The 24,899-nt window shown below is 53.3% G+C and overlaps 1 protein-coding gene across 3 annotated transcripts in view; it reads left to right on the forward strand.

The window, feature by feature from the left end:
* The first annotated feature begins 5,744 nt into the window (after window positions 1–5,744).
* SEC14L1 (SEC14 like lipid binding 1) overlaps window positions 5,745–24,899 on the forward strand; it is a 34,945-nt gene continuing 15,790 nt past the window's right edge. The window contains exons 1-4 of one of the 3 annotated variants that reach the window (XM_029056787.2): window positions 5,745–5,889; window positions 8,139–8,190; window positions 8,326–8,458; window positions 9,087–9,177. In XM_029056787.2, the coding sequence (XP_028912620.1) occupies window positions 9,115–9,177 (63 nt within the window). In that variant the 5' untranslated portion in view covers window positions 5,745–5,889; window positions 8,139–8,190; window positions 8,326–8,458; window positions 9,087–9,114. Of the gene's footprint in view, window positions 5,890–8,138; window positions 8,459–9,086; window positions 9,178–24,899 lie in introns of all 3 variants that reach the window. The other 2 variants (XM_029056785.2, XM_029056786.2) reach the window with 2 other exon arrangements.

The following is a 24,899-nucleotide window of genomic DNA, read 5'->3' on the forward strand; positions in this document are numbered from 1 at the left end:
TTCAGAAGCCCTGGCGATAGCTTGGCAGAGCCTCAGAAAAGGGGGTGAAGATTCCCAATTTGCATAATGGGTTTTGAAACAATAAAGGAGAGGAAGGCAAAAAAGGAGCTTCCTGTATGTTTCAGTGTATTTTTCTCTCGTGTCAATCTCTGCCTAGCCTACTATCACCTCCTACTTTATAAAGTCCTTCAACCCCCTACTTCTTCCTCTTTGGTTGTACCACCCCAGGGCCCAGTCTAGAACATTCAAGTCCAGAGTGCCTACAGAGCGCTATGCTCTGTGCGGAGCACTTGGGAGAGAATAAAAGAAAGGTCCTGCCCCTAAGGACCGATAACTCTAATTGGGGCGGACAGAAAAATTTCGTGCCAACAAGTGGGAGCAGGAGGGGAAAAACGAGTTTCAGAAAGAGGGTCGCAGGGCCATGCCAGAGTGAAATAGAGGAAATCCGAAGAAATCACGGCCTGGAGGAGGGGTAGAAATATAGACTTGCTAGAGGTGGGGAAGGTGGGGGGAAGCTTCATCTTGGAAGTTTTGGGAAGGAATCGAAGAAGAAGCCCCGGAGCAGTGTGTCGCCCGGGGTGCCTGCCCGTTCCACTCCGGAACGGGACGCCGATCCTCTGTTCTCTGACATGACCGTACTGGCCTTTGTCATTTGTCCTGGAAGAAGACGCACTGCTCAGAGCGGCTCTTCCACGGGTGAGTGCGGGGCTGGAAAGGGCCGACGCGGGGCCCGCATTCCTGCCTGCACCTCGCTCGGGCACAGTCCATTCCTTGTTGCCTTGTTGTGTAACTCGGCCACTGCCCCGGGGACCGGTCATTTCCCAAGCCCTGAGGCCGACTTGTACCCTCCCCCACCCCTGGGGGTCCCGGCGCCGCTGTCTCCGCCTAGCAGAGATCCAGACTGAAAACCACCTTTGTCTCGGGCTGGGCCGGGCCCTGGGAATGCATCTCTTCCCCTCCCCCGTCCTCCCCAACCCACGTCCTTCTTGCAACTGTTCTAGAACCACCAGCGCCTATGGGATGGGCACGGAGAGTGTAGGTGGCGGAGGCCGGACGCGGCCCTAGGCGCCCGCCTGCAAGGAGGGTTGCGATACCTTTCCGCATGAGGGAGAAACTGCTTCTGGCTGGGGCCTGTGGGTCTCTGGGAAGAGGACAGGAAGACCCCCGTGGTCCCCAGAGGCTGGTCGGGTGGAGTCTCCACGGTGGGCCCATCGTGGTCCTCTCTTCCCGTCAGCTGATTGCTGGCGTATTCATGGTGGGTTGACCGGGGCAGACTGCTCTCGGGTACTAGCCGGGAACCAGGGACCCCGTGACTCCCCGTGCAGCCTGACACTTTTTGGGGACACACAAACACACACACTCTGCCCCGGGTTTCGGCAGGGGAGGTTCAGTTGAAGCCCGGCTCATCCTGTAAACATACGGGTCTCGCCCTTCTGTGGGAAGAGGCGGCCGGGAGGCCCGAACTCCTGAACCCTCATCCGGAGGGACGGGGCCTGGGGAAAAAGAAAAGAGGGATCAGGGAGGATGCCTTAGGTCAGTTGTCGGCCGTTCCTCCTCCTTTTTCTTTTATCCATCAGCCCGGCATCTTTCCGGAGTTCATCTTGAACGCCTGAGAATTGAGGTTTCGGCCCAGGGAGGAAAGGCCTTTGTGCTTTTCACTAGGGTATGTTTTCAGAGTCTCTCCGCTGCCACAGATAGAGAGTAGGCCCCTCGAGGACAGGGATTGTATCTTCTGCCTATCCTGTGCTCCCAAGGGCTCGGTTCAGTGCTCCATTCACAGCAGGCATCCAGCTGATGCTTCACAACACTCGGTTCTCCTGTTCTAAAGATAAACAGGCCCCTAGAGGTTGAGATTTTTTTCTTCCCCTCAACCACACCAAATTAATTGTGGGATATAAGAGCTTACTATGTGAGAGCACTGTACCAGACGCTGAAGTAGATATAAGATAATCAGGTCGCACACAGTCCCTAACCCAGGTGGGGCTCACAGCCCAAGGGGGAGGATTTTTTTTTTTCAACTTCAGATTAAAGTGGCTCAAGGGAAGGACCTAAGAGGCAATTTGTACTCGGGCTTTTCTGGGAATGGGCAGGAAATGGAAACTCTAGCTAGTTCAAGTATATATTAAACATTTACTAGTGTTCTGTGTGTTTACTGGTGTTTAGTGTTTAGCCAACCACTGTGCTAAATCCTAGGGTTGCTACAAGATAATCAAATTGGACCTAGTTAGTCCCTGCCCCACCAGGACTCACAGTCTAAGAGGCAAGTTGTTCTGCCCATTTTTCAGAGGAGAAAACTGAGGCCCACACAGGTTAAGTGACTGGAGCAAGGGCAGGCAGCAGGCTGGGCGGGGAGGGACGGGACTTGGGAGACGACGGGCAACGAACCCAGACCCTTAAGTGGCCATTATCTTCCCCTGCATTGGATGGTGGTCAGAAAGTGGGAGAGTCCTGCAGTCTTTGCCCCAGGCTGGTCTCTCACTCCCTCCTACCCTGTCTTAATCTCTGTGGCAGAGCCGAAGGTGGAGGAGGATTTTCTTCTATATTTAGCCCAGGAGAAATTGCTTGAAGTAATCCGAATTAGGGCGGTGTGCTCGTTATTTATTTATTTTTAGGTTCTCGTCACGGGGCTGTCGGTCCTGCAGCCCGTTGGCTTTCAGGAAGCCCAATTCAAAGCCTCCAAGACGAGCACCTCCAGCTGTGTGATTTGCAGCTGCCGGGCCCACGGGCTCATTAACAGACGCGTGAACCCGAGTCTTAATTTGGCATCCTAAAGGACCGTGCAGCTGCCTCAGAATCAGCAGGGAAGGACAATACCTCAAGCGAAGAAAAATAAGAAAAAGGACTTTGATTGGGGCAGGGAGGGAAGGCCCTATTTTTAACTTCTGAAGCTGAAACAAAGGCCATCTTTTGTCCTCTCGGATCTGAGCACCTGCATCTGCTTTCTGCATCAATTCTCCCCTTTGCTGGAAGCTAGGCCCGTTCTTCACGTTGGGGTTGAGGGATCGTGGGGCCGAGAACGGTCATCCACAACCAGGCTGCTGGTGGTATTTATTGAGCGCTAAACTCTGTGCAGAGCACTGTCTTAGGTGGTCAGGACAGCACAATCGAGCTGGAAGATGCGCTTGACCGAGAAAATGGGGTTGGGGATGCCTGAGGAAGTCCTCCTCTAGGATCATGGGCTGGGCGGGGGAGGGCGGTCTCCAAGATCCTGGACAGTGGGGTGGGGAGCGGTTGAGGTTGCCCGAGGAAGTCCTCAGATCTCCCAGGATTGCCTGTCCCGGGTGGGGACGAGGGGTCTCGGACTCTGGACTCAACATACATCAACTCCCTTCAACCACCGCTCCCCAGCTCACCCTCTGATTCCTCCCAAGCTTCCCCTCTTTGCGCACCCCACTCTCCACTCTCTCTCCCCAGCTCCTCCCTCACTGTGTCCCCCACTCCCCATCTCCAAAGCCCTCCTAAAAGTCCGCCACATTCAGGGTTCCTTCCCAGATTTATTCCTGACATCTACAGTCATATTAATCCAGCAGCCACTCTAAGGACTTGCCTATCTACCCCGCCCCCACCGTCAGACCTTTTATATACAGATGAATATTTAGTTTATGTTTATTCAGATATTTCATCCTGACATAATAATAATACTAGTAACTGTGGTATTTGTTAAGAGCCCGGTGCCGGGCACTGTACTCAATGCCGGGCAGATACAAGATAATCGGGTGGGACACAATCCCTGCCCCACATGGGGCTCAGAGTTTTAATCTCCATTTTACAGATGTGGTAACTGAAGTGACTTGCCCAAGGTCACCGAGCAGCCCAGTGGCAGAGAGGGGATTGGAACTCAGGTCCTTTTGGCCCCCAGGCCCGGGGCCTAGCCACTGGGCCAAGGTGCTTCCCGCTGTCGTACAAGTGCTGCCCCAAAGAGAGGCAGCTGGGAGCCACCGCTCTCACCTCACCCTGCCTACAGACCATGGTTCCCCTCCTTGGGTGCCGGGAGCCGCTGGAGTCTCAGGCCAAGGGGGAAGTTGAGCAAACTTGCTAGTTCTGCTGCTGATTCACCACACTTTGGGTTCTCATCAAACTCCAGAACAACAACCTGTCTGGAACAGCACCTTGGCCGGGAGGCTCGAGAGATCAGCCTGGGGGACTTCCGTGGGGCAGGGGCGCCGGAGGGGCAGGGGGAACGTGGCCCAGACGCCTAGGAACGGGTCGTGCCCATCGTGCCTGACCGAGGGAAGAATGGAGAAGAGCCTCCCCGGTCCGCCCGTCCTCTTCTCCGGGGACAGCATCAGCAGCCCCGGGGCTGGCAACCCACCCCGGACCCCTCCCTGGGGTTTCCAACATGACCGAAATCGGGAGGTTGAGGGTCCCTTTGAGGCGTCCATCGTGCTCCTGCCCCTCCGGGGGTGTGGGCAGGGGGTGGCCCGGAGGGGCTTAGTACAGTGCTCTGCACACAGTAAGCACTCAATAAATACGATTGAGAATAAATCAATAAATACGATTGGAGAAGTAGCGCGGCTCAATGGAAAGAGCATGGACTTGGGAGTCAGAGGTCATGGGTTCTAATCCCGGCTCCGCCACCTGTCAACTGTGTGACTTTGGGCAAGTCACTTCTCTGAGCCTCAGTTACCTCATCTTGTACATTCCAAATGCTTAGTACAGTGCTCTGCACAAAGTAAGCGCTCAATAAATACTATTGAATGAATGAATAAAATGGGGATTAAGACTGTGAGCTCCATCTGGGACAACCTGATCGCCCTGTATCGCTTCCAGTGCTTAGAACAGTGCTTCCCACATAAGTGCTTAACAAATGCCATCATCATCATTATTAGTATTGAATGAATGAGAGGGGGGAACTGTGGGAACAACTAGTGAGAAGTAAACAACCAGATGAGGAAACACAAGGCAGAAGTTCTGATTTTGATCCCTGCCTAGAGTAGGGGAAGGGCAGCCTCGAAAGGGCAAGGCCTTTACAATGGCCTGGACTAATATTGGTATTTGTTAAGCGCTTACTAAGTTCTAAGCACTGGGGTAGATCCAGGGTGATCAGGTTGCCCCACTTGAGGCTCACAGTTAATCCCCATTTTCCAGATGAGGTCACTGAGGCACAGGGCAGTGAAGTGACTTGACCACAGTCACCCAGCTGACTAGTGGCAGAGGCGGGATTCGAACCCATGACCTCCGACTCCCAAGCCCGGGCTCTTTCCACTGAGCCACGCTGCTTCTCCACTAGGCCGTTTAACCGTCACAGGCCCAGGCCTCGAACTCATGACCCTAAGCAGCGTGGCTCAGTGGAAAGAGCCCGGGCTTTGGGGTCAGAGATCGTGAGTTCGAATCCCGGCTCTGCCACATGTCAGCTGTGTGACTGTGGGCAAGTCACTTCACTTCTCTGTGCCTCAGTGACCTCATCTGTAAAATGGGGATTAAGACTGTGAGCCGCACGTGGGACAACCTGATTCCCCTATGTCTATCCCAGCGCTTAGCACAGTGCTCTGCACATAGTAAGCGCTTAACAAATACCAACATTATTATTATTATTAATAATGTCAACCCTTCCCCTGGGGGGGCAGCGTGCGTGACGTCCCTCGCCGCGCGTCAAGTCCTTACGTCGCCAACTAACCGTTCCACGCAAGCTTTGGCTCCCTTCGCGCCTGCGCATCGGGGCCCTAGCAACCGTTGCTCCCCCCCGGCCTCGCTCACCCGACGCGCAGGCGCACTCGTGCCCCCGGAGTCCCGCCCACCCCGTTCCCATCCAGCGCCGTCTCCGGAACCGGCAGTTGGAGAAGCCGTGGCCGTCGCCGTAGCAGCAGGAGTAGCCGCAGCCGCTCCGGAGCCGCCGGGATGACCGCGTCCCGCCGCCCCGTTCTCCGGCCCCGGCTTTTCTGACAGGAGGTAGGGAGGCGCCCTCGCGCCGCCGCTCCCTCTGCCCTCGCGCGCCCCTCGGGGGCCCCCGCGCGCCTTTCAAGGCCCCCCGCGCGCCCTTCAAGGCCCCCCGCGCGCCCCTCGGGGCCCCTCACGCGCCCTTCAAGGCCCCCCCCGCGCGCCTTTCAAGGCCCCTCGCGCGCCCCTAGGGGCCCCTCGCGCGCCCCTCAAGGCTCCCCGCGCCCCTTTCAAGACCCCCCGCCTGCCTTTCAAGACCCCCCGCCTGCCTTTCAAGGCCCCCCCCCATCAGTGAGGTCGCCCGGCGGCCCGACCCTTCAGCCAGTCCTCTGGACCTCTGCCTCCGACAACCCCCCTCCCTACTCACACTTACTCACACATTCACACACACACCCATCAATGGTATTTACTGAGCGCTTACTGTGCTCACAGCACTCGTACTAAGCGTTTGGGAGAACACCCTGCAACAGAGCGGGTAGACGTGGGCCCTGCCCCAAAAGAGCTTGCAATATATAAGCACACACACTCAGAGTAATAAAGGTGGTATTTAATAATAATAATAATGTTGGTATTTGTTAAGCGCTTACTATGTGCCAAGCACTGTTCTAAGCGCTGGGGTAAATTCAGCGTAATCAGGTTGTCCCACGTAAGGCTCACAGTCTTCATCCCCATTTTACAGATGAGGTAACTGAACCCCAGAGAAGTTAAGTGACTTGCCCAGGGTCACACAGCTGACAAGCGGCGGAGCCAGGATTGGAACTCATGACCTCTGACTCCCAAGTCCGGGCTGTTTCCACTGAGCCATGCTGTTGGTTAAGTGCTTACTGTGTGGCAGGCTACTGTAGTAAGCGCTAGGGTGGATACAGGCAAATCGGGTTGGACACACTCTTGGGGTTCACAATCTCAATCCCCATTTTCCAGATGAGGGAGTTAAGGCCTAGTGAAGTGACTTGCCCGAGGTCACACGACAGAGAATAATAATAATGTTGGTATTTGTTAAGCGCTTACTATGTGCCAAGCCCCGTTCTAAGCACTGGGGTCGATACAAAGTAATCAGGTCGTCCCACGTAGGGCTCATAGTCTTCATCCCCGTTTTACAGATGAGGGAACCGAGGCACGGAGAAGTGAAGTGACTTGCCCAAGCTCACACAGCTGGCAGTTGGTGGAGCCGGGATTGTGACAGAGCAGGGATTAGAACCCATGACCTTCTGACTCCCAGGCCGGTGCTCTAGCCACTACCTCATGCCGCTCCCTGCATACCCACACACAGATAGGGACACACACCCGTGTGCACACATTGCGTCTGAACGCTTACAAGTACCCACAGACACATAGGGGCGAATAGACTGTGAGCTCGAGGTGGGCAGGAATGTGTCTGTTGTTACATGGTTCTCTCCCGAGCACTTAGTACAATGCTTTGCACACAGTAAGAGCTCAATAAATAAGATTGGACGAATGGAGGTACTTCTACCTCTCCATGTCTGATACTCGACAGCTGAAGTCGCAAGCTGAGGTGTCCGTCCATCCCTTCACCTCCACGGCCGGCCGACAACGCACCCTTCTCCCTTGTTCCCCGGCCGGGACCCAGCCAGGTGTCCAGTAGGGCCCTTGCTAGCGGAAAGAGCCTGGGCTGACCTAGGTTTTCACCCCACTCTGTGCCTGCTCTGTGATCTTGGGCAAGTCGCTTCACTTCTCTGGGCCTCGGTTCTCTCATCTGCAAAGTGGGGGTCCAATACCCACTCTCCATCCTACTTAGACTGGGAGCCCCATGTGGGACCTGATTATTTTGTGTTTTTCCCAGTGCTTAGTATAGTGCTCGGCACATATAGTGCTTCACAAATTTGATCGTTAATATTATTGTTATTATTATCATCCACTAGTGAGCACGTGGGGCTCAGGGCTTTAAAAAATCCCACCATAGAACCATCTCCCCAGCCCAAAGCTGTGCCCTATAGGCAGAAGAGGTGGCTTTAAAAAAAAAAAATACGGGGTCTTCACGATAAGGAGCACAGCCGGGGGCTGGGATCACCCCCTCGAGTCCCCCAGAACCCAGGGGTTCCGGAGGGTCCCAACCCGAGATGGAGCTGACTTGGGATCTGACCCCTATGGGCTCGTGGAGCCGGTCCAGGAGAGCCGCCGAGCAGTGGGAATGTAGTGGGGGAGGAGGCATGGGTGCCACAGTTGTCTCACAGCAAAGATGCCAATGTCCCGTTTTATCCAGAGATCTTGTTGTGCCTTACACATGCTCCTCAACCCTCCAGGAGGGCCAGGCCTGAAGTACAAGAGAGAACCGTCTCCCTGAGATGAAAGATGGTGAGTCCGTAGTGTCGCTTGGAAGAGTGTTGAAGATTTTTTTTTTTTTTGCGCCGGGAAGGGGGCCCTGACATCTGTGCTAGGAAAAGCAACAACCCGAAAAGCATGAAGCAGAATGCTCTCCAACACAAACAGGAAGTTGCTCACCGGATCCGTTGGCTCGAAAGAATAGTGATGTGAGACAACTGCAGAAGTGAATATTTGAGAAGACTTCATGCGAAGATCACACTAGGGCTTTTCCAAGCTCCTCTTCGTACCGTATTGGCAGGTGGGTATTAAAGACCGTGGATTCTCTCGCACGGCCGGTACGTGGCATTTATCGCGTTCCTATCCTGAATGCTAGGTGCTGTGCCAAGCACCTAGGAGAGGTGCAAGATGTTTGTTCCCTGTCCTCAGGGAGCTTTCAATCTAATGGATCACTCGCATGAAAATAAGCGATCCAGACATCCATTTGGTTGGGGAAAAGGTTCACGTTCAAATGAAATATCGTTTTATTTTTATCTTCATTGGGCATTGGTAGGTGATTTTTTTTGCTACCCTTAGACTCCTCCCCACTCCAGTAAAAATGACTAGCTGGGCGATGACTGGTGACCTTGTTCTAATAGGACTCTTCCTCCATTAGTTACGATTCTAATTCCTTTAGAGGGTCAGTCCCTTGTGGTCAGGAAATGTCATGCTTTTGTTCTGTACTTCCCCCTCAGTTCAGTGGGTGGTCAGTCAGTAGTCTTAACCACTACTGCTAATATTAGTACCGTCTTTTTTTCCCTTCCATGACAGATTAGAGCTATTCTCTGCTTCTCCAGTATCAGGGGCACGGGGGTGGGGGGGATGTATACACACGTTTTCAGAGTTGGAAAACTCTTCCGTGTGGTGTTGACATGGGAACTGTTTTGCAGGATCAACGAGCGCTCCTCCATCGCAGTCATGGTCCAGAAATACCAGTCCCCCGTGAGGGTGTATAAGCACCCTTTCGAGTTGATTATGGCGGTAAGTGTTAATACTCAACTCCCATCTCTCTCCAATATCTTGGGGGTATAAGAGTCAGATTCATCGCACCTTAAATTCACTGAAATTTCCCACGGACACGTCACCTCCCCCCTCTTACTCATCATGTGATTTGGACCCATCTCTGCAATACCCCTAATGATAATCCTGGGGGAATTTGCAAAGCACTTTCGGTGTGCCAAAAACCATGCTAAGCACCAGAGGCGACCCAAGGTCATCAGGTCGGGCTAGGTCCCCGAACCACACGGGGCCGACGGTCTAAACGGGAGGGAGGGCAAGGACCTAATAATCCCCATTTCACAGATGAGGCCCAGAGAAGTGAAGTGACTTGCCCAAGGGCTCCCAGAAGGCAAGTGTCTGAGCTGGGATTAGAACCCATGTCCTCTAATTCCCAGTCTACGCTGCTTCTCGTAGTTCTCAACCCCTACCTCCCCCGCAAAGTAGTTGGCTGAGAACATTAACCTTCAAAATGCAACCCCTCGCGTGACAGTGAGTTTTATTTAAAAAAAACACCAAAACCCCAAAAAAAACCCCTGACTAATTCTTCCACCACAGGCTGAATCTTTTTTTTAGCCTAACTTGAAAAAGGATATGAGGAATGTTGTCTCTACACTTCCTTGTTTAGAGTAAAAAGAATTCTGCAGAAACTAAATCTATTCTTCTTAGCTGGGTCCAGAGTTTACTGATGTTGAGTGGATTTTGGCTTTAAGAACAATGTACTCATTTCCCCCCAGTTGCTCAGATCTTTCATTTCCATTATCCTGAATAAGGTTTGCACCTAAGGATTGGCTGAAATGGGAATTGGCTCAGCGCTTTACTTGGATGTCAGTGTCACAAACTCCATAGGAATCAATACACGTTTTGCTGGATGCAAAAGAAATTGGATCCGTAGAAAAGATAAGCCAAAAAACAAAACCGTGCCTGGGGATAATTAAATCAATCGATTGTGCTTATTGAGTGTTTCCTGTGTGCAGAACACTGTACTAAGCTCTTAGAAGAGTACAATATAACGGAGTTGAAAGACACATTCCCTGCCCATGACGAGCTGCCAGTTTAGCAGGGAAGGCAGTAATATAAATAACATAAAGAGATAGTTCAGGCATGTTGGGTAAATTGTGCTCGTACCATTGGATTGTTGTTTTTCCCTCCTTGTGTATCACTTGTTTTATTATGGTTCATTTTTGTACTGCTGAGCCTAGCGCTTCTTTAGATGAATTTATTTTGGTGTGTAAATGAAGATGGGGAGGGTTGGCAGGGCTCGGATCCCTCATTCTCCGACTTTGTGAGGGATTTTAAAGCCCACATCATCCTGAACGTTTTGTCATTTTAATTAAGGTATTGTCCCACCGCTCCCATTAGGCGTAAGTATTTCACTTTCCATCGAGCCGTCAGTCACGAAATCACAGCGGATTTAATTGGGAAACGCGTCCCTCGCCCACCGCGGTTTTCGGCTTGTCGTTTGTGTTTTTCGGAGCGTGTAACCGAGTTCCCGTTCACTCGCTGCTCTCCAATAACCGGCTAGTCCTGTCTCTATAGGTGCCCGCCCCCCACTCCCCCTCCCGGACCCGGGAGTTTCCGATCGATCAGGGCCGAAAAGTCCCAGTCAAAGCGATTCATGGATCGGTGGTATTTAGTGTGCAATTATTGGTTGCAGAGCACTGTACTAAGCGATTAGGAAAGAACAGTGCCATCAGAGTTGGTAAGCGCGATCCCTGTCCACGAGGAGCCGACAGTCTAGCGGGATGTAAAATGGTGCCCTCTGGCTCATGAGCCCTTTGGAGAGGAGGGAGGGAGGAGTTCCAGGGTCTTGATTTTTATGGAGCTATTTGACTCTTGGCTCAGTCAGTTCAGTGTCAGTGGTACTTTTCCCTTCTGAATTTTGGGAACTTTAGAAATTCTCCATGGCTTTTTTTTTACATTCCCCCCTTTAGTTTTTCACCACCCGAGGGAGGACATCAGCTTCTTAATGGAATTGCACTAAAAATTGCCTTACCTTCAGTGACTTTCCCTAGAAGAGAAGGCATAGAGCCAATGCAGTTGTTGGCTTGGCCCATGCTCGTTTCATTTTAATTTGCTGGTCTTTTTTTTTTTTTAAAAAATGCTATTTGTAAAGCGCCTATGTGCCGGGTACTTAAATAAGTGCTAGAGTGGATATAAGCTAATGAAGTTGGACACCGTCCTTGTTGCACAAAAGACCAGTGGTAGAGCCAGGATTAGAACTTAGATCTTTCCAACTCCCAGGTCTGAGCTCTATACATTAGGCCACGCTGCTTCTCTAAGAGAAATGAAGTGACTTGCCCAAGGTCATATAACAGACAAGCGGCAGAGCCAAGATTTGAACCCAGGTCCTTCTGACTCTACAAACTAGACCCCGCTGCTTGTCTTGCTTGTCCATGGACCTTCACTGGCTTTTCATTTATTAAGACCAACTGGAAGTTGAGGAAAAGGCAGATTTCCTCCCCCGCCCCCATCTCACTTAGGTGCTCTGCAGGGAATACACATCACCATGAGAGCTTCCCAGAAAGATCTCTGGGGTGGAATTTCCTCTAGGATGAAAGACATTTAGCACCAGGCCCCCGGTGGGTGCTCAGCTCTGCTAAGAACAGATCGCTCGCTCGCTCTCCCGGCATGTTCTCTGAACAAAGTTCCCAGTCTCTTCCCGTCCCACACATATGGTGCCTGATGCAGTCCTCTAATTTACTCAACACTGATTTCCTTGGCACTTTAATTTCCAGATCCCTTTACCACAGGCAAAATGTTTCTTTTGGGAGTGGTGGTTTATTCCTTCCTTGGGTTGGGGGGCGGGGGGTGTCATTTTTCAAGTGTGTTACTATAGCAAACCTCTTTCGAGTGGGCTTGTGAGGTGGGAAGCTGATGCGATGTGTACAGTATATATTTGTTTCTGGATTCTGGGGTTTTTTTTCCCCGTCTACAGCATCACTTTTCCCTCAGTCAGTCAATCAGAGGTACTTGCTGTGTGCGGTACACTGTACTGAGCATTGGGAAGTAAGCTCGTTGTGGGCAGGAATTGTGTGTTTTATTATTTATTGAACTCTCCAAAGCGCCTAGTACAGTGCTTTGCACACAGTAAGTGCTAAGTAAATATGATTGAAAGAATGAATGAATGGATCCCTGCTCACAAGGAGCTTCCAGTCTACAAGGGAGTCAGACATAAAAAGAGAAGGGAAATAGTCGAGTTTAAGAGTATTTACGTAAGGGAACGAAAGGGCAGGGATCGTGCCTCTCAAATCTGTTATATCGGACCCCCCCCAAGCGTGTAGTACAGTGCCCCGCACAAAGTCAGTGCACGATAAATCGATCGATTGATCGAAGTGCGGGGGGCTGGGGTGAATACTGAACGTTGGCCAGTTGGGTGAGTGAATCCTGAACGAGTAGAGCACCTAGGTCGATGTTTCCGAAAGAGCAGTGGCTCTTCGGGAAAGCCCGTTTTTTCATCTGGGAGGAAGCCCTGTTATGAAAAGTACAGTTTCGAGGCCCCGAACTAAGGTAAAGCCCATTTGTCCTCAGCCAAGGTGAGAAATTGACGCTTCAGGACAGCTGGCTTAGTTCCCCTTGTGTCTTCTGGGAAGGGAACAGGAATTTCTACTTCTCTCTGCCCCTTGTCTCCATTTTTTCCCTCCCACCTCTGGTGTAAAGAGCAAATAGTAAGGCGTGAACAGCCGACTGGAAGGAATGAGGCTTTTTGTCTTGCCTAAAGTCAGCCAAGCTAGAGAGGCCGATTTTAGAAGGCTGCTTGCTTCAGATGCAGAAGTGGACCTTCAGGATTTGACGGTCAATTTGTTTTTGACGTCTTTGGCCACGAGGGAGTTCCTGTTTGGTTGAGTTATAGTGAAACAGAGAGATTTAAAGTTTGCTTTTCATCCACCGGGGTGTAGAGGCTTGTTCCTTTGAGGAAGCAGTGAATGGCTACCGTCCTTAATCCCCCAGTGAAATCAGTGGTGTTTATGGTGGGCTCACTATGTGCAGAGCACTGACCCGAGCACTTGGGAAAGGATGCTACAAAAGAGTCGGTAGATACCTTCCCTCAGCTCCACAAGCACTTACGTCCATTTCCGTAATTTATAGTAATGTCTGTTTACCCCCCGACTAAACTCACTGTGGGCTGGGAATGTATCTACCAACTCCATCGAACTGTCCTCTCTCGGGTGCTTCGGGGAGTGCACGGCACACAGTAAGCGCTCAATAAATACCACTGATTGGTCCCCTGAGTTACCCTCCCCACTCTCCGCTTCCTTTTTAATGACCGCCCAGCCGGTATAATACAATCTCTGCTTTGGGGGACAGTGGGGGCGGCTGTGGAACACGATACGTTCGTGACACTGACAGAATAGGGATCTAATTTCCAGGCTGAGGTCTCCATGAAAGCAGCATAATCCTTAGGGTCGGATTACAGCTGTCTCTTTTATCCTGAGGAAAAAAACAGCTCTGAAACACTAGACAGCCCTGTCCATGAGATGGCTTTTGACACAAGGGCAAATGAATGGTGGCAGAAAACGCATGTGCGGAGAGAAGGGTCAGAGCTGAAGAGTCCAGTCGATCGCTGAAACTATCTCTGTGGCCAGTTTGAGGAAATGTTGGTTGACTGGCATGGTTTTTATAGGGGGTGTTGTTTATGCATGTGTGTATGTGGGTGTATAAGAGAGAGAAACAGAAAAAAAGAGAGAAAAAAGGAGGACGGATTCATTTTGCAGCCACCCATCTTGGTTGGCTTGAGTTGATCAAGTTCAGTACTTGGTTTCCATTTTGCAGCCTGGGCAACAGGACAGAAGATACAATTCTCAATTGTCTCCCGCTCTGAGGTTCCGTTTTTCCAAGAATAGCTCCTTCTGGGCTCTTTCTTCAGTGGGAGTTATCGGGGTTAACGAGTTCTCTGTCTTTCCAGCATCCCATTCTGTCAAAATCTGAAATTCCCCCTTCAGTGTCTGTCCGGACCACTGAGTGCGGAGTTGAGTTTTGGGCCAACCAAGATCAAGGTTTCAGTTTTCCTGAATCGGGACTCCAGAGCGCCTTAGTGTTGTCGTCCGCACCCCTCAGTGGGTCAGCAAAATTGCCGTGCCAGTGATAGATTCCAACAGAAGCCGAAATTCATGGTAGCCTGGGGGGTGGGGACCTCCTCTCTCGATTGGAAAAAAAAACCCAGCACGGCATAGTGGATGGCCCCTGGGCCTGGGAGTCAGAGTACCTGGGTTTCTAATCCCAGCTCTGCCACTTTTCTGCTGCATGACCTTGAGCAAGTGACTTCACTTCTCTTGACGCCCAGTTCCCTCATCTGTAAAATGGAGATTAAGACCGTGAGCACCAAGTGGGACATGGATTGTGTCCAACATGTCCAACCGTATCTACCACAGTGCTTAGTACACTGACTGGCATATAGTAAGCGCTTAACAAAAAAAAAAGAAGGGACTTCCTCCCAAGAATCAGGCTTTTCCTCATCGCTCTCAATCGACAGTCTCGCCTGTTTCTATGCACCGGCCGCTTCAGCGGGTCAGCGGGCAGGACTGTTCAATGGGTGGGCCTCCCCCGTCGCGGTGGAGAAAGGAGCAGAAGAGCAGGGTGGGCTCCTGGGGGTGGGGTGGGGGCGGGGATCCTCCACTTGTTTGGAACGAAGAGAAATAGTTGAGCGTGGGGTGGAGTGGGGGCGTTGGGGGTGCCACCAGATGAGGCTGTTCCCGAGAAACGGGCGAGAGCTTCTGCTCCGGAGGGAGGGAGGAAGGGAGGGACCTGTGGGCGGGAGGCGGGCCATCTGCCTCTTGGCTGACGGGCTGCTTTTGTCTTTTCTTCCCCCTCCCTCCTCTCCCCTCCCCGTGTGCTTGTCCTCTAGGACGGGGCTGGGTCTGCGTTCCGTACCATGGGGCTACGGGTTAACTGGGATATGACGAGTGGATTTTTCAGCACTGGGAAAGATGTTGACTTAGCCTCCCTCTGAGCGTCAGCGGGCTAGCGCCCGGCTTGCGTCGTACTCCCGCGGCCTGATCCGGCCTGGGACCGGACTGCTGCTTTTAAAGGTGTGGTCAGTGGCGTCCTGGCTGCTGATTTCCCATCCTCGGGACAGCCTGGCGGGCCCCTGCCCCGTCTAGGGGGTTTTAAAGAGGGGCCTGTGAGTTTGATGGGTCGTAGCGAATGCCACGACCATGTTGGTACCGTGGGTTTTTGGAGGGAACCCTTTGGAGATAGGATTGTCCTTACGCCAGTCAGAAATCTGTGAGTTTGCTCTTTGAGGAAAAACTCTAAACCAACTGGTACTTGGGGGAAAATTCATGGGCACTACCTCCCCACAGGTGCTCACCAGTAATATATCCTCTCCTACTTGTGTCTTTCTCCCCGACTAGATTGTCAGCTCCGGGAGGGTGGGGATTTGCGTCTACTATTTCTGCTGTACTCTCCCACCTAGTGAAGTGCCTTGTACACAGTAGGCGTTCAGTCAGTAGCCCTGATTGATCGGGAACAGGTAGCCAACCTTTCGGGGTCCGTTGGAAGCCGGTGGGAGTTGAGGGGTAATAATAATAATAATGTTGGTATTTGTTAAGCGCTTACTATGTGCAGAGCACTGTTCTAAGCGCTGGGGGAGACACGGGGGAATCAGGTTGTCCCACATGGGGCTCACAGTCTTAATCCCCATTTTACAGATGAGGTAACTGAGGCCCAGAGAAGTTAAGTGACTTGCCCACAGTCACACAGCTGACAAGTGGCAGAGCTGGGATTCGAACTCATGACCTCTGACTCCAAAGCCCATGCTCTTTCCACTGAGCCAAGCTGAGGGGTGAGGGAGCCCCCGACTCTAGAGAGACCCGGCCACCGGCAATGTGAGAGTGTTTTAGCAGCCGGAACTTGAGCTGTTGGGAAACCTGGGAAAAGTCTTGAAGGTTCATTCAATCCAGCAATCCCCCTCTAGCCTGGGAGCTCGTCGCGGTCAGGGATTGTGTCTGATTATTGTTAAATTGGACTCTCCCAACTGCTTAGTCCAGGGTTCTGCATGCAGAAAGTGCTCGATAAATACGACTATTTGTTGAGCACCTGGTGTGGGCAGAGCACGGTGTCAGGTGCTCGGAAGAGTACGTAGGATAAAGAGACGCACTCCCCATACCTCAGGGAGCTCATGGATGATCCGGGGAGACCGACGTTAAAATCACGTGCCGTCGGAAGAGGGAAGAAGGGAGGTGGAAGTGAGTAAGAAAGGTCCAGTGACTGAGAGCTTGTAACCGCTGCTCTCCTCTGGGAAACCGAGCCCGGGATTCACAAATCCGACTTCATCCTGCTGGCAACCCCCCTCTGGTGACTCCAAACGAGGAAAACCCCAGGGAAGTTCTTGGATGCAAGGGGTCCAACCCGGTTCCACAAACAGCTGGGAAGCCAGTGTTTGGGACTCTCCAGCCCCGGGGGTGGCCTCTTTTTTAATATTTAATTCTGTTTTTAGGAAGAGTCAGTGGTGTGCAAGGTTAGCCGGAGGGCGTTTTGGCCCCGATGACTGTGCGAACAGCAGGGTCAGGTTTACGTTTGTTGGGGCCACAATGGGAGCCCAGTCATGAGTTTCCTGCCCCAGCCCTGCCCCTCCCAGCCTCATTGTGCTTCTTCATTCTGTGGAAAATGTAAATACCAGGAGGGCTGGGAGTGACCAGAATCCTCCTCTCTCCGCCCAGGTTGGGGGCGGGGCGGAGGCCACTTGGGTTCCTGTTTAGGAGTGGAAAATAGTTCTAATGTCAGCAGAGGTAGCTTTTTTTTATGGTTTTTATTAAGCACCTTCAGTCACTGTACTAAGCTCCAGGGTAGATACAGGCTGATCAGGTTGGATCCAGTCCCTGTGCCACGTGGAGCTCTTACTCCCCATTTTGCAGATGAGGGGACTGAGGCCCAGAGACGTGAAGTGCTTGCCCGAGTTCAGAAAGCACACAAGTGGTGGAGCCGGGTTTAGAACCCAGGACGTTCTGACTCCCAGGCCCAGACTCTATCCGCTAGGCCCTGCTGCGTCTAGGAGGTGTTTCAGTGCTTTTTAGTGACGCTGTGTGCAGAGCAGTGTACTAGGCGCTTGGGAGAGTGGAGTGCAAAAGAACGAGCAGACACGTTCCCCACCCGTAACGTCCACGTAGCACAGTGCCTTGCACAGAGCGCCTGGGAGATGGCCAGAGTGGTGGTGGGGGGGCAGTTATAAGATTCTGAATTTACCGACTGGCTATATTTAGTCACTTAGCATTCCCGGGGGACGCCTAACGTTTCATTGGAATGAAGAGCTCCATGCAGGCGGTGCCGTTTCAGTTGGTTTGGTACTGTACGCTGTAAGATCACTGAGGGCAGGGACTGCATGTACCAACTCTGTCATAGTGTACTGTCCCAACGCTTAGCGCAGTGCTCTGCACACAGTTAGTCCCTGCCGAGGACGGGGAAAGACGATCTCATCCCTTGGCTGTAAGGAGCAAATTGAATAACGCTGCTAACGGGGACGCCTCAAGAGGTGGGCGTCTTGTTTTTAGGGTCTTGTGGGAGAAGGCAGTTATAAATATATTGGAGAGAACAAGCGGGGTTCGGCGCCGGGGACGGTTTGGTGAATGCAGAGATAAACGAGCGGCAGAGGCTCCTTTTTCCGAGTTTGAGCTGAGCCCGTTCAAATGGCTCTCTCAGGAAGCCGGCTTCCCCCGATCCTTTCCCCGCTCCCGTCACACTAAGAGAGCTGGTTAATAGTAATAATTGTGGTACTTGTTAAGTGCTGACTTTGTGCCAAGCACCGTTCTAAGTGCTGGGCCCGATGCAAGTGAGGCAGTTTGGACGCAGTCCCTGTCCCACAAGGGGCTCACGCTCTTAATCCCCATTTTACAGGGGAGGTAAATGAGACCCAGAGGAGTGAAATGGCTTGCCCAAGGTCACACAGCAGACATGTGGCGGAGCCGGGATCAGAACCCAGGTCCTTCTGACTCCAGGCCCGGGTTCTATCCATTAAGCCACGCTGCCTTTCAAGCCTCGCGTTTGATGCCCACCCATGCTCTCGTGGTCCGGCCCCTCCCAACCTCTTGGCGGTCACCGGTTATCCTTTCCTCTGTCCCCAACGGGCGCCGGTCCCGAGCCGGCCCCCGGCCTGCCCGCCCGCCGGGTCCAGAGCGAGCTTCGTCCAAACTCCTAGGGGGCCTCACTGCGGCCGTGGGCGTCGCGGGCCTCCCCGACAGCCGCCCTGCCGTGTTGGGGCCGGGCGGGTGGGCTTCCCGGCCTGAGGGGTCAGTGACGCCTGAGCTCCGGACCTCAGCCCTGAGATGAAAGCCATCCACAGCCTGAGACACAGCCAAGACTTAGCTATTTGACCACGACCGACTGGCGGCAACAGCAGCGCGGCGTTTCCACAAGGAGATGGCGCTTTTGACGATGCCTTGCTAAAGACTTTTTATCCAGAGGGCTTTTCTGTGTTCGTCAGCATGAAGAAGGCAGTTTAATTTTAAGCTGTTGTTTTGTGCTTTTTTTTTTTTCTCCCCCATCAAGCTTTAAAGTGAAACGCAGCAAAACGAACCAATCATCTGGCACCCAAAAGGCTTTCTCGCTTAGATGGCTTAACGGGTCGATTTTCCAGAGCTATTGAAATTTTCCCCCGCCAACGGGTAACTAGCATTTCAGCCCCGCTGGGAACGGTCTTGGAAACCGTGCGCCATTTAGTCCCTCCTGGAGTCGACCGGAAGCGTGAGTGGGTGGACGGGTGTGTGGCACCGGAACAGATGGGTTCGAGAAGTCGGTCAGCCGGGGAGCCCGGAGCCCCGGGCCAGCACTGGCCTCTTCGCCCCCATTCCCCATTTCCCCTCTGGAGAGGGGCCGCTGAAGCGGTCCCGTTCCTACGGGCTCGGGCTTGGCACGAGATCCCGGACAGCTGCCGTCGATGCCAAGGAGAACCGCGAGGGCGCCAGCCCGCGGGAAGACCCCTGGGGATCTCCGTCTTTCGGTTGCCACCCTGGGGGAGAGCGAACTGCTCTCGTTCTGGGAACAAGCGAGAAGCAGGAGGATCAGCAGGCCTTGAGCAATGCTGATTTTTCTGAGTGAATGGAAGCGGCGGTGGTCTTCCTTCAGTGCTGACGTAGATGTAAAGCCCCTTGGTGACCCTGGGGTGGGTGTGAGGTGATCAGCTCGGACCCAGGTCCCTGCCCGCCAGCGGGGCTCGCGGTCTTAGATGGGGTGGAGGAGAGCGGGGATCTTATCCCCGTTTTGCAGCTGAGGGAACTGGGGCACGGGGAAGCCAAGTATCCTGTCCAAGGGCATCTGGCAGGCCAGTGGCAGAGCTGGGACCACCACCATCATCATCATCATCAGGGGTATTTATTAAGTGCTTACTGTGTGCAGAGCACTGTACTAAACACAGGGAGAGTACAATATAGTAATTGTAGCAAGCACCTTTCTAAGCGCTGGGGTAGATACAAGGTTGGACACAGTCCCTGTCCCATATGGGGCTCACAGTCTTAATCCCCATTTTACAGAGGAGGGAACTGAGGTACAGAGAAGGGAAGTGCCCAAGGTCACATAGCAGCAGACATGTGGCAGAGCAGACGTGGCAGAGCAGAAATTAGAACCCACAACGCACATTCGTTGAGGCCATCCAGATTCTGCATCTGCCAAGTTACTCTTCTCTGGCTCTCAGATCAGGTCTCAAATCTGTTTAGAAGATGTGGACTGCCCTTTTTTTTCTTTCATTTCCCCCCCAGCTGCTTCATTCCTCTTGCCGGCTCTGCCGAGATCCATCGGACAGTCCAGCCTGGCCCCACTTCAGGTTGGCTTTGGGTCCCAGGCATTCCTGACCACTGGAATTAGAGATGTCTCTTTCTTCCCCCGTGCCCTCCCCGCCTGGCAGGGTCTCCATTCCTCCCATTGCTACCTTTGGGTTTCCAAACCCACCGAGATTTTGTTTTTGACTAAATCAAACTGCACTCATGTGAAATCGCTGTTGTGAAAAAGCCCAACCTGAAAGACTTGCAAGGAAGACAGTTGCAACCGTAAAAGCTAAGGAAGAACCTAAGTTCCTTGTGGTCAGGGAACTTTTCCTGGGCTTGAGTTTGAATTTTCCAGGCTCTTAGTAATAGTAATAATTGGGATAGCCGTGACGTTCATTCAATAGTATTTATTGAGCGCTTACTATGTGCAGAGCACTGTACTAAGCGCTTGGGATGAACAAGTCGGCAACAGATAGAGACGGTCCATGCCGTTTGACGGGCTTACGGTCTAATCGGGGGAGACGGACAGACGAGAACGATGGCAATAAACAGCGTCGAGGGGAAGAACATCTCGTAAAAACAATGGCAACTAAATAGAATCGAGGCAATGTACAATTCATTAACAAAATAAATAGGGTAACGAAAATATATACAGTTGAGCAGACGAGTACGGTGCTGTGGGGATGGGAAGGGAGAGGTGGAGGAGCAGAGGGAAAAGGGGAAAATGAGGCTTTAGCTGCGGAGAGGTAAAGGGGTGATGGGTAAAGGGATAGAGACGTGATGACTGCGTGCCAGAGCACAGTGCAGAGGGCCGGTGATTCGGAGTATCAGATCGGACACAATCCTTGGCCCCCACGGGGCTTACAGTTAAAGAGGGAAAGCAGGTGTCGAATCTCCCATTTTACAGATGTGGAATCAGAGGTCCAGCAAAGTGGAATGACTTGCCGCAGTAAACGAGGGGCCAAGCTGGGATTAGAAGACCTAGGTCTCCTGACTTTCAGGCCTGGGCTCTGCCACTTTGCAGCAGACTTGCGATCTGCGCTTCGAAGTCCAATAAGGCTTCGCAGGTGGGGAGAGTCACGGTCTGTCAGCTATGAGGAGGGAGGGAGGGCGTTCTAGCCCAGAGGCAGGAGGTGAGTGAGAGGTCGGCAGCGAGGGAGATGAGATGAAGCTACGGTGAGTAGGTTGGCATTAGAGGAATGAGGTGTGTGGGTATCATGAGGGAATCGTGGCAGGTTTTCTTCTTCAGCAGCCCCGGGGTCGGCGGTTCGGGGAGGCCAGAGTTTTGGGAGGACTTTTGAATCCACTGCTTTCTGGCTGCAGACACTGGCCCGGAGCTGGCGTGGGGGCCCGGGGGAGCAGAGAGGGGCCGGGTCGCGGCTGGAGTCCTGGGGCTTGAGGACCATGAGCGGGTCGCCCGGCCCCCGAGGGTTCCACGTTCCACCCGCCCGGCGGGGACAGCCATCGACCAGTCTTTTTGGAGACCCTCATATCCGGTCTCCGGAGCTCATTTCTAAAACGGCCGTGACTCTTGACTGGCGTTGGCGGCGGGCGGCCCTGGGCCTGGACTCCGCGTCTCTCGCACCTGCCCAGGCCGGCATTCTCTTCGAGCCTTCTGTCCCTCCTCCCCCAGCGGGAGGGGGAGCGGGCCCCTGCTCGCCTGGCGTTTAAGGGCCTCGTACCCTCGGGGAGGCTAAACTTCCTCTTGGCGTCGCAGAGCTGTTTATTTTCAAATCTCGGATTCTGCGGATCTCTGACAACGACCGATTTAGAATGGCTGTGTAGGCAGCCGCGTGGTAACCGTAGCAACGGAGCTGACTTCGGAGGAAGAGCAGGGAGCTGTCCTTGCTCAGAGCTTGAACCCGTGGGCAAGCTCTAACCACTCGGTGTGACTCTCTCCCTCCCCCCGGCGCCTTGCCGCCGCCACCTCTTCCTCCTCCTCCACAAACTCTTCAAATAGGGAATTTAAATGCGCCATCGAGCGGAGTTCAGGCTGGTTGGCATTGTCCATTTTCCTCTCCTCCAGTGGCTCTTGACCACCGAGAAAGGGCGATTAGCCGAAGGCCACTTCAAGCAGTGCGCACGCTCTCGAGAGAAACAACCCGTTCCTTTGCGTCACCTGGGCTGAAGTTTGCTGCCCAACCCAAGAGACAGCCCTTGCAGCATCCAGCTAGGGGCTGCTATTGCTTGGTCGTTTCAGCTGGGCAAAATGCCCCCGTTGTCTAAGGGCTGGGTGTGTGTGTGTGTGTGTGGGTGAAATGTGAAGCACAGAAACCGAGCTAAGGAGGGCTTGCGGCGAACCCGCCCGGGTAAACCAGCCGCAAAGAGCTTGAGTCGTCCTTTGGAGGTCGCCCCGACCAGGAGGCAGGGCCAAGAGGGTTGTGGGCAGGCAGACTCCAAGAGTTCAGTGCTGGTCCGTGGCCTCGCTTTTGTCGCCTTCAGGGCGCACACGTTGGACGGCCGGGGTTGACCGGCTGCCGACTCGGGGCTCTCGGCCTTTCCTGGCCGTTCTGGTTAACTCTCTAGTGATTCCTGAACCCGCTGCTCTCACTCTGAAAACGCCACCCCCCACCCCCCCAAATCCCAACCTAGGCCCCAAACTGTAAGTGGTTATTCTCCTCCTTCTTAGGGCCTGGTACCCCACAGAGGGACCTCCCAGCAGTCTCGGGCAGGTGAAGCGGGAGACTCCCCGAGGTCCTGAAAGGGAGGAGTGGGATGTGGACCCCTCAAAAGATACCGGTTATCAGCTCCTCGGGAAAGCCAGATGGCGAGCCTGAAGTAGTGGGGCTGGGGGCGGGTCACAGAGAGCTGCTCGGGAGGCAGTCCGGTGCCCCGTTGCGTAGACTGGAATGGGGTGAGGAATGCGGGGGGAGAGTGGTGTCGGGCTCTGGCCACTTAGGGGGCACTCACAGATAATCCATCCCCCATGCCAAGAGGTTGTAGAGCTGTGTTTTGTGGTGGGCGAGGGTGAGGGTGGCCGAAATACTTGGGTGCCCGCACATATCGGTGCCTGGCATTCAGCGGCACAGGTAACACCCTCCCTTCCGACTAGGAAGAGTCCTTTGAAATGTTTCCGGGAAGCTCCCGGAGCTGAAACGGCTTATTTTGTCTCTCTGAGCTAGGCGCCCGTTTCGATTTTCCCCCCTGCGGTCCTTCACCTCCCTCTGAGAAGCTCTCTTTAGTTCGAGTCGATTAACCGCTCCTTGCCTGAGTCATGTGTCACCTGTTCCGGCCACCCTTGGGACTCGTGAATCGGTTCTGAGTCTAAAGGGAACTGGAGAGAAGTTTGAGAGAGAGGGAGATGGAATGGGAGGGGGCGGTGCCGGGGGCAGACCTTGAAAAATAATGTGATCTTAGTAAAGAAGCCCGGTCAGTCCTCCTGGAGTGTGTGGGTTGTGTTCTGGGAGAACCGGGCAGTTCCGTGCGCTCGCCCGGACCGTTTCTCCTGAATCCAGGTTGCATTGCATGCAGATGGTCAGAACACCCTTCCTTCCCACTTCTTTTCCCTCCCCCAGTTCCTCCAGAACTTCCTGAAGCCCTCCTGCTGTGCAGTAAAATCTCCCCAAACCCGTATCAGTTTATTCAAAGTATGGCAGCGTTTAACGCAGAACGCCCGCTGTTCCCAAGATGGCTCAATGTTCACATGTTCTGTAATGAAGGCGATGGATCATCCAAACCCAGTTAATGCCGCATCCATTTCTTTAAGTTCTTGGAGGTTTTTTTTTTCCTAAAACGGTGTTTCAGAGGAGAGTGGGTTCGATTCGGAGTTGGTTTTTTTGTTTTTTGTTTTTTCCCTGAGCATCTGCTATTCGGCTAAAACTAGGTCAGTTTCTGGAGCCCAGAATGCGGCCTCCTTAAAAACTCTCCCGAAGGGAACTGACTGGCCTTTCCTCGGCTGTGTCCTTCAGTCCTGTGGTCTGGGGCCGGGAAAGGGGGGGGATGCGAGAGGAGGTGTGATGTAATTGTGGTGGAATGCAGTCCGTCAGGGCCCCAGGTTGCCCAGGTCAGCTGTCCCCCGATGTCCGGCGCGATGCCATCGGCGCCTCGGAAGCGTTCGCCGGAAGTGAGGGGCGCAGCCGGCGTTGTGGCACCCCGCCTCCACGGGCAGCAACCGATCCTGCCTGCACTGCCTCACGATATCCCCCTTAGGAGTCAGAGCCCCCGCCCCTCAGCTGTTCAGTATGATCCTTAGGCTCATCAGAAACAATAAGACCATTGACTTCCTCCCGGAGTCGTCTGGCGTGCCTCTCTCCGGGATGGGGTAGGGGACAGGGGACTGGGCGTGCCTCCGGTCTCCCCAGGGTGGTCATCTTTGGGCCTGGAAGGGCCCTCTTTCATTTTTTTTTTCTTAGGGTCTACTATATGCCAGGCACTCTATGAAGCACAGGGGAAGATGAAATCTAATCAGGTTGGACACAGTTCACGCCGCACATAAGGCTCACAATATCTTAATCCCCATTCTGCAGGTGAGGGAAGTGAGGCTCAGAGAAGTGGAGCGACTTGCCCAAGGCCACACAGCAGACGAGTGAGGACGTGGGGATTAGACCCCAGGTCCTTTTGACTCCCAGACCCGAGCTCTAGCCATCAGACCTCGCTGCTTTCATCTTCTTAGGTAGTCGCTCCACCTCGTCACATCCTTCGGGGCTTCACCTTGGACCGTGGCCTGCCCTTGAATGTGCATCTCAGGGAGCACTTCCTTCTCTTCTCGAGCTCTCCCTCCCACCTCTAAACTACTCTGGGTCTGTCTCCCTGCTAGACGGTGAACTCCTTGAGGGTGGGGATCGTGTCTTTCGATTATCTCGTGCTCTCCCAAGCTCTTGGGACAGCACTGTGCACACAGCTGGCAGGCACTCGAGAGGTACTACTGATTGATGGACGGATGGGCCTCTGCTGACTGCTTCAATGTGAGGGTCTGGGCAGGGAACATGTCTACCAGCTCTATACATAGTAAGTGCTCGATAAATACCATTTATTGAGGGAGAACAGCTGTCTTAGTCCCGTTTTACAGATGTG

Source organism: Ornithorhynchus anatinus, unplaced genomic scaffold (genome assembly GCF_004115215.2).
Source record: "Ornithorhynchus anatinus isolate Pmale09 unplaced genomic scaffold, mOrnAna1.pri.v4 scaffold_264_arrow_ctg1, whole genome shotgun sequence".
Lineage (NCBI taxonomy): Eukaryota > Metazoa > Chordata > Mammalia > Monotremata > Ornithorhynchidae > Ornithorhynchus > Ornithorhynchus anatinus.